General features: G+C 39.2%; 1 protein-coding gene across 1 annotated transcript; it reads left to right on the top strand.

The window, feature by feature from the left end:
• The first annotated feature begins 775 nt into the window (after positions 1-775).
• On the top strand, positions 776-2,779 carry LOC112078100 (zinc finger protein ZFP2-like). The gene is made up of 2 exons (XM_024144435.2): positions 776-926; positions 1,318-2,779. The coding sequence occupies exons 1-2, from the start codon at positions 776-778 to the stop codon at positions 2,640-2,642; spliced, it is 1,476 nt and encodes a 491-aa protein (XP_024000203.2). The 3' UTR covers positions 2,643-2,779.
• Positions 2,780-10,070: the final 7,291 nt, after the last annotated feature.

The raw sequence follows: 10,070 nt of genomic DNA, 5'->3' as shown, positions 1-10,070 counted from the left end.
TGTGTTTTGTGCATCCCTGCATAACAAACAAAATAACTCCCTTTTGGAAGAAGTTTTAAGTTTCCATATTGTAGGTAACAATGATGATTTTATTATTACAGGTATGTATTGTGGGATGTTCCACCGCTTTATAATGCTTTGAGATGAAACATGCGTAAACTAACAAGCTGTAAATGGCACCAGAAAGACGTGGCTCTATTGTACATGGGGATAACTGTATAAATTGACATATTTAATTTAGGTAAAACCAAATAATTGATGGATTTGGCTCTAAATACTACATCATAATGAGCAGCAGTAGTTCAGGTGTTTAGGTTTTTCCTCTCTGGTTATTATGACAAATCACGTTTTCGCAGGTGTTGGCGTCCTCTGAATTTTGGAAAGGGGAGGGGACATTTGGCCCGTATCTTGAGAGGGTGGAGCTCCTCGTTCCAGCGTCTCTTAAGCTCTCCTAACACGCATGAACCCAGATCTAAATAGAGCGGCTGAACAATTACGTGAGACATTAGTTCTGGGTTAACCAAGATTAATTCAGGGGTGAAAGATGTGTTCAACTCCAATGAATGCTCAATCAAAGCTTCTGAACATAAGACGGGGCATTAGAATTGTTGTACATTTGTGGAAAGTAGTGAACGGTTACACACTTCAGGAGAAAGGAGGTATTATAAGGATGCACCAACCAGAGATTTAGACTAAAGTAATCAAATGTTTGGTCTAATGATATTCTATGTACTTTACTTCCTGTGGTCACCAGGACAGAGCTAGTCCCTCCACCATGCCGGAGTCCCCAGGTTGCAACTCTCCTGGTAGCACCTTACTGCTGGATCTGAAGAGGGTGTCTGTGCGACTGGTCGACTGCAGGAAAACACCAGGGCAGAGTGGAACTGTGAGAGAAGGACACGAGGAGGGAGATTTGATTYCATCAAGTAAGAACAATGGGGTGTGTGGATGAGACTACAATCTGCTTCTGTAACTTCTGTTAATTCATTGATTAACAGTATACAYGTATGGAGGGGGGTGTGCCTAATAAACTGGCCACTCCACTGAGTGTATATTGATGATCAGGGCGGCAGGTAGGTTAGTGGTTAAGAGCGTTGGGCCACTAATCAAAAGGTTGCTGGTTCGAATCTCTGAGCCGACAAGGTGAAAAATCTGTCTGTGCCCTTGAGCAAGGTACTTAACCCTAATTGCTCCTGTAAATTGCTCTTGATAAGAGCACCTGCTAAATAACAAACAATTTAAAAATAAAAAAAAAAAAGATTTTGGAAATATGGGTCCATAAACAAATACTAACTATTCAATGTCTTTATTTTACAGGGAACACCCCTAACCATCGTTCTCTTAGTGGGAGGGGCTTATCGTCTGGGGAGCCTCAAAAACATGTTGCTGACAAGACAGAGAAGAATGTCAACAGATCAGAACATCTCAAGAAACACCAGCAGRGACGTAYAGGGAAGAAACCTCACCACTGCTGCTCTGACTGTGGGAAGAGTTTCACAAGCCAGAGTGGCTTCATTATTCACTGTGATCAGTGTGGGAAGAATTTTGCTGCATCTRACACCTTCAAATCTAATGTAAGAATTCATACAGGGGAGAAGCCTTACCTCTGTCTTGATTGTGGGAAAAGCTTTGTTAGTGCAGGAGCCTTAACCATACACCAGCGTGTACACACTGGAGAGAAGCCTTATAGCTGTGATCAGTGTGGGAAGAGCTTTGCTGTAGCTTCCACCTTGACTTTACACCAGCGAACACACACTGGAGAGAAGCCTTATAGCTGTGATCAGTGTGGAAAGAGCTTCAATCAGTCAGGCCACCTGACTAAACACCAGCTAATACACACTGGAGAGAGGCCTTATAGCTGTGATCAGTGTTGGAAGAGCTTCAATCAGTCAGTCAACCTGACAACACACCAACTAACACACACTGGAGAGAAACCTTACAGCTGTGATCAGTGTGGGAAGAGCTTCAATCAGTCAGGCAGCCTGACTATGCACCAGCGAACACACACTGGAGAGAAACCTTATAGCTGTGATCAGTGTGGGAAGAGCTTTGCTGTAGCTTCCAGCCTGATTAGACACCAGGTAATACACACTGGAGAGAGAACTTATGTCTGTCTATGTGGGAAGAGCTTTGCTCTAGCTTCCTACCTAACTACACATCAGCGAACACACACTGGAGAGARRCCTTATAGCTGTGRTCAGTGTGGAAAGAGCTTTGCTGTATYAGGAAAACTAACTAGACACCAGCGAACACACACAGGAGAGAAGCCTTATAGCTGTGATCATTGTTGGAAGAGCTTCAATCAGTCAGTCAACCTGACAAMACACCAACTAACACACACAGGAGAGAAGCCTTACAGCTGTGATCAGTGTGGGAAGAGCTTTGCTGCAGCTTCCACCCTGAATCGACACCATCGAATACACACTGGAGAGAAGCCTTACAAGTGTGATAATTGTGGAAAGAGCTTCAGTCAATCAGGGAGCCTGAATTCACACCAGCGAACACACACTAGAGAGAAACTCTATGTCTGCCTGTGTAGAAAGAGCTTTACTCATTTAGGGTATATTAGAAAACACCAAAAAGCAAAAATGTGCCATATTTCATCTCAGTCCTATCCGACACCGGCACCAGATCCTAAATAAGGCTCTATAGAACATCCAGTGAACAGTCATATCCATCTCTATTCTTAAACAGTTGCCTCAGTCTGATCACCATGGTAACCTCTGGAGCATAATATGCAGCTCTGATCTAGGATCAGGTCCTCCTGTGTCAATGTAATATCACACATTGGGATCTAAATGATAGCTTTTATCATAGAAAATGTTATAGGAAATGTGGGGGGGGGGGGGTGGGGGTTGATAATTGTATCTTTCATACACACATTATACTATTATTATTAAATGTCATTATGTAGAGATAATGTTTCAACAATAGGTGTATATTCTTGTATTCAATTGATTAACATATTCAATCAATTAATCTTCTAAACAAGAAGTTATCACTTAAATTGTAATCTATATTGATTAAAATGATCCTTAAACGAATCCATAATAATTGGAATAATAATATCCATGAGTTCAGGTAGAATAGGTTAACTTGTGTCTTGTAACAGACGGTTAATGTAATCAGTTTATTACATGATGTAATAAATGTAATGTTAACTGTAAATATAATATCTTGTTTGCTTAATATGATAATGTAACTTATTTACAAATTAAGTGGGGAAAAGTTATCAGGTGAGTAACAACTTTTTAATGAATAACAATATTCAACCGATCATGTAATAAACCTAAACCAATGTTTTATGTGTTACTTCCACTAATGTTAATGCACATGACCACCTCCACATTACAAACCCACACCACACCTATGCACCTGTACTCGTACACTACACACATTAATATAAAAAATACCTGAATTCATCTGTAGGCCTTAAGGTCAATGTCCAAGAGTGTAAAATGTGTTCTATCATTGCAAGCAATGGTAGCTTTTGTGTTATCGCTATTTCTATTCATCCATTACATTTTTTTGATAGGGCTCCAGTCAGCCAACATCAGCGCAGAGGATGTCTGATGTAAGGTAGCTAACGATCTAGCTAGCTAGCGAACTACATTTGGTTTATCTAAACTTAAGTCTGCTTGCTTTCCCCTGAAAAAATGAGCGCGCTGGGGCTTAGACACTTACAAAAGCATAATCAATGTAAATAGCCGTCTGTTATTTGGCTATGTTATTTGTAACTTTGCTTATTGGTGTCGAGGATTAGTCTAGTGAAGGAGGTGATTAGGGTGTGGAGGTGCTGACTGGGTTGTATGTTGGGGGGGAGGTGGGGGGGGGGGGATCAGTGGAGGTCTTCGTCAGAGGTAGGGAGGGGAGGACATGCCTCAGTGAGATTATTTTTGTGTGGTTGAAAAAATTCAATATGTGTTAAAAGATGTTGATTTAAAAAAGGTTAGCTTACTACTAACATATAAAGGACGTGATAGTATGATTGATTAAAACAGATAGCTTATGGGGCATGATGTTCAATGTCTACAGTAGCTCAACGAGACTCTATGATAAGGGTTGAGCACCATGGTGTAGCCGGTGTAGGACAGCTAGCTTCCACCCTCGGCTCTGGTTACATGTTGACGGTTCAATACATATATTCCTAGGAGGCTCATGGTTCTCACCCCTTTCGCATGGCGTAAACGAGTTAATTTGTTATGACGAACTTCTGTGATGAGGAGTCCTGCCGACCTATCAGACGCCTCTGTTGTGCGGATAACCTGACGTGGGGGTAGTGGGTTTTTTTAATGAGGGTGTAGGGGGGGCAGCGCTGCTGATGAAGTACCTGGGTGTACAAGATTTTACTGCAGAAGAGTTAAGATGTTTTGAGAGATTTATAGAGGAAAAATTGATACAGTGTGAGTCTGGAGAGCGTGTTACATATGAACTGAGTTTGATGTATTTGGCTAAGTTCTATTCACAATTTGATCATTTTAATGATGAGTCTATCCTGTTCTATGAAACATTACAATAAAGACCACACTCTACCTGTTCTATGACACTTACAATAAAGACTCACACTCTACTGTCCCTATTGAAGACATTACAATACAGACCCACACTCTAACCTGTCTATGAAACATTAACAATAAAGCGAAACCACACTTTTATCTGTCCTATGAAACATTAGATAAAGACCTACACTTTATCCTATGAAAACATGTTCACTTGCTGCCCTCTTAAACCTGACAAGATGTGTTGAAGCTCTGCCTCTAATGCTTACACATGGTGTATGTCTTTTTGTACCATCTTATCACTGTTGAGGGGATGCATGCACAAATGTGATCAAATACTCTACTATCATGGTTTTTGAATGTTCTATATGTTTCACCCATGTTAACAGGAATTGAATAAATGTACAACCTTTTGAGTTTTGTCAATTTTCTGGATGCATATAATTATAGTAGACTATATTTTGTGCGCTATTCTACTTAATCTGACCATAGGGCACAGAACATAAGTAGTTGCCTATCCAATGTTTTACAGACATCTACCATAATTTTAAGAGGTACTTAATGCTGTTCTACAACTCATAAATTACTTTGGCAATTGACCCAGTGTACAAATGGCTTCTATTGATTTGTGCAGCATACCCTGGGAGAGCATTGGATTGTTATAATAGTGTGGGCACATTGGTAAACTAATGTTAGCTAGCCATGCTGCCTCATGCTAGTTGGTGTTTAACGCCACTATAGATGTGTTTCAATTCTTTTAGTAGCACATGTTTTTAATCTATCAGTGAAGCCATCTGCTTTGGTGATTGATTCGAATGGGTAGTCATGGATACAGCACACTACTGATTACACAGTCAACGACGTGTGCCTCACCATGCAATAATTTAATCCAAATTCATCTTTATTATTTACTTAACATACCTTTCAACGTCTGTTGGAAACTGGAAAAGGGGATTGTCCTTCCTTCCATTTGACAGCTAAACAAGGGTATTTATTGATGACATATGCTTCTTATCGTGAAAAAAGTTGATTCACAGAAGGAGTACTAGTAGTTGGAAAACTTACAAAGAAATCGATTCCTATCTATTTTAACCAAGTACTATGTTTTTATTTGTGAATTAGCTAGCCATATAGATATTACTTGGTACAAGGTGCAACCGCCAAGAAGAGGATGAAGACCATTTGTGCCCTACTGAATATGCATGACGTTGATTAGGAAAACGCCCACTATCTAGTGCACTCGTCCTAAACAAAGGCATCTCTATAAACAATTAGSTAAATCAAGTCTACCAAACTTAGTGTACTCTGTTTGTTATAGATTCTAGTTTTGGAAACAGAAAACTGTATGGAGATCAAATGTTCCATTGATGAGAAAATTAGCAGAATGCCAGACAAAATCCATCTAGCTCAATCTTCTCCCACTGCCGGCAAACGGGCTTCCTCTCACTACCAATAACGGATGTCTCAAATGTATACATCCGGTGAAATATCTGTCTCATCTATCTGTGTCTGCACAGTGAAGACTCTGAAGTATACATGCCCTAACTATCATTAGCTAGCTTTTGTGTCGATATCAGCTGTGGTTGTCTGCTAGCTAGCTAATGGCGGAAGATATGTGTAAAAAAAACTCCCATAATCAATTACAGCTAGTTACCTTTCTTTGCCTTTTCGTTAGCTAGCTTTCAGCTGACTTGTGTTAGGAAGCTAGCTACAGAGGCTAGATGCTTGACTTTRGACAAGCAAGCTAATGTTAGCTAATAGAGCTGTATTGTTACCTAGCATCCAAGWTRSTTACCAGTTTAGATAGAACTCTGTAATTTGTCTTAAAATAAATTACAAATATCAAAAATGCTAAAAAATGGTAGCATATCATTGGTTCTYAATGCACAGAAATGTGCATGTGAGAGAATAAATTATAAATGTAATAAAAAATGTTGCATCTACAAAATGTGTCAATCCGACAAGTCCAATGGTCACTTTATGGAAGCTAAGTACTCCCTGATAAAATAAAGGTTCAATAAAAATAAGTGTTTTAATCCAATGCAAGAATTTGAGCAAAACAGGCAAAATAGACTATAATGTAATGGAATATCACAAAATACTAAATAATAATTGTCCAAATACATTTTCTTGAAAGTGCGTATGTAGTGAGATGCGTATTTCATAAATACCTCTCAAAAATAGTAATCATTTGAAAGGGGGCAATTAACTAGCAGGACTAGCACATCGTTTCCCATGAATTAAAGGCTATCGAGCAAGCATTTTAGCCAGGTAGCCTAGAACATCAAAAACGTATACTGTATGATGGAGTCATAGACAGTTCAGGGAACATGAATGAGGAGAATGGCATTTCTCAACAAATTGGGTGAGTCAACGTTTTTTTCTACATGCACGCACACAKAAATCAGTACCATGGATAAGACATCATATTTAGCTTAGGTTGATCAGACTAAATCGTTTTTGGTATCTTTTAATTGTCACTGTAGTAAACTATGCATAGGTGATTAGATGATGTGTAAGTGGTGCTGGAATAGTGAAGGCAGACCCTGCTTTCTTTACGACTTGCGGTAACTAAATCAACAGTTATTTAGTAGTTCGAAAATGTCGGAAACATTATTATTGAGCAGACAACGCAAATATCACAACACAGGTTGTAATATGGCTCTTTTTTTCTAGCTTGGCTTCCGGSGGGATTTTACCCACACACCGCTACTGCAGCTTTGGCCTCATTATTTCTCCTTGATTCTGACTTTACCTGCTCGTTACGGATTGCCTTGTATCAATATGTGTGCGATTGGCCAGTAGGCTACCTTGATGAAGGACAACAAATCCCTAGTTTTTATTACCACGATTATTTATTTTGTCCAGTCGTTAAAAAGGAAAGAATGAATATGGAAGATCGAAGATGATAACTAGACATGTTATACACCACAGTAGGCATACTGTTAATAAAAGTAAACCAWATTTACCCAATCCATCGTGGAAGCTATTCTTTCTTCAGCGTTTCTTCAAATAAAAAAACGTGACAGTAAATATGTGGCTAGCCTACACCACAGTTACTTTGTTTGTCACAGATAGAACAGGAAAATTAAACGTCCTTTTAAATATCAAAACTCGATTTAAGTTGTGACAAATACATGTCTGATTTAGGCTAATCTTACTTCTGAAACATCCTGGATACGATTTTACCTGATCCATTAAAGTCAATAAAACGTTCAACAGCCTGTTCACCAAGAATCCTGTTGTCTGTTTATCGTCTACCTCCACCCGAGAGTMTGTTGGAACAACGTCCTCTTCAAGAGTCCAGATAGTGTTATTTGTCTGGGGCCCAGTAAGGGTCGCCTATAAAACACCAGACTGATTACAGCAGCGAACCAGTAAAACCCGATGTATGTTCAATCCGACGTCTGCAGTGCCCATACATTATTTACAGCATGCAACCTTGTTAAAGCAAGTTCACTTCCAAATGGAAGTCCTACATTTCACAAACATAGCTAGCTAGCTACAGTCAGTTCAAAACCAATTGTCACACTGCTACCTTAGAAATCATGCAATGCAATATACTTTTTCAATGCTAGCTAGCTACTCCCTAGTCCAACCTACGGTAAGAGCTAGCCATATTGCACTTCAGACAGATTTTTTTGGTCGCATACACAGCGAAATGCTTGTGTCCTAGTTCCAACAGTGCAGTATATCTTACAATTTATAACAGTACACACAAACTAAAAGTATATAGAATGGAATTAATAAATAAATATTAGGACGAGCAATGTCAGAGTCCACAGTATAAATACAGTACATTCTTGAGTATGTGGACACCCCTTCAAATGATTGGATTCCGCTATTTCAGCCACACCCGTTGCCGACAGGTGTATAAAATTGAGCACCAGCCATGCAATCTCCATAGACACACATTGGCAGTAGAATGCCTTACTGAAGAGCTTGGTGACTTTCAACGTGGCACCATCATAGGATGCCACCTTTCCAACAAGTAAGTTGTCAAATTTCTGCCTGATAGCTTCCCCGGTCAACTGTAAGTCTGTTATTGTGAAGTAGAAACGTCTAACAGCTCAACCAAGAGAAGTGTCCACACAAGCTCACAGAACGGGACTGCCGAGTACTGAGAGCGTAGCTCGTAAAAATCGTCTGTCCTCAGTTGCAACACTTCCTACCAGTTCCAAACTGCTCTGGACGCAACGTCACACAATAACTGTTTGACAGGAGTTTCATGATATGGCTGCCAGATGGTCCTAAGGAGGGGGTCATTTCATATCAAATTTTGGTCACAACACGTTTAGCAGATGTTATTGTGGTGTAGCGAAATGCTTGTCCGCCCCTAATCAGATTGCTTATACCAAACACAGGCAGGAACCAAGTATTATTTATGACACTAAGACAAGATTAACATTTTCACGGCTGCTCTTCATTTATAAAATGTAAGTGTAGGAGGTCTAACCACACACCAGCGAATACACACTGGAGAGAAGCCTTATAGCTGTGATCAGTGTTAGAAGAGCTTTGCTCGAGCTTCCTCCTTGACTAGACACCATCGAACACACCGTGGAGAGAAGCCTGATAGCTGTGATCAGTGTGGAAAGCGCTTAAGTCAATCAGGGAGCCTGAATTCACTCCAGTAAACACACACTAGAGAGAAACCCTATGTCTGTCTATGTGGAAAGAGCTTTACTCATTTAGGGCCAATGAAAAAACACCAGAAAACAAAAACATCTCCATCCTATACCCGACAGCGGTTATAGATCCCTAAATTAAAGGCTCTATAGAAAACATATCCATCTCCCATTCTTAAACAGTTGCCTCAGTCTGATCACCATGTTAACCTCTGTGGAGCATAATATGCAGCTCTGATCTAGGATCAGGTCTCTACTGTGTTTATGTAATATCACACATTGGGATCTAAGTGGATTAATGTTATCATAGAAGATGTCACAGTGAACCTGTGTAGGGGGGGGGGGGGTTGATAATTGTATCTTCTTTCATATACTCATGATACTGTTGTTATTAAATGTCATGAGGAATAATGTTTCAACAATAGGTGTATATTCATGTATTCAATTGATCAATAAATTAAATCCATTATCTTCTAAACATGAAGTTATCACTAATTTTATCATAATATCTAAATTGATTAAAATGACAAACAACTAATCCATAATGCATTGAATAATAATATCCATGAGGTCAAGAACTATGTATGCTGTCTTGTAACAACGGTTAATGTAATAACTTTTAGATGTATAATGTAATAAAACCAGTAAATGTAATATCTTGTTGGTTAATATGATAAAATGTTGAATTGTTATCGTAATAACTTTTCCATTTAATGTAATAAGTTACAGGTGAGTAACAAGTGGTTTTACGATATGACAACGTCAGCATACAGTAGATCAGGTTATTACTCATGTTTACCCTTTAATCAYATATCATTGGAAATAATAGATTCACAGCTGTCCATCAGACACATCTTCAGAATGTTCAGATTGACAGAAAGGTGATCTTCAAACTCTTGGATACAATCAGAAGTGGTTCTGAAACGTAATAAAAATGACCTTT

Source organism: Salvelinus sp. IW2-2015, unplaced genomic scaffold, assembly GCF_002910315.2.
Source record: "Salvelinus sp. IW2-2015 unplaced genomic scaffold, ASM291031v2 Un_scaffold5257, whole genome shotgun sequence".
Taxonomy (NCBI): Eukaryota; Metazoa; Chordata; class Actinopteri; order Salmoniformes; family Salmonidae; genus Salvelinus; species Salvelinus sp. IW2-2015.
The sequence above is the reverse complement of the archived record's forward strand: the minus strand, read 5'-3'. Positions and strand labels throughout refer to the sequence as shown.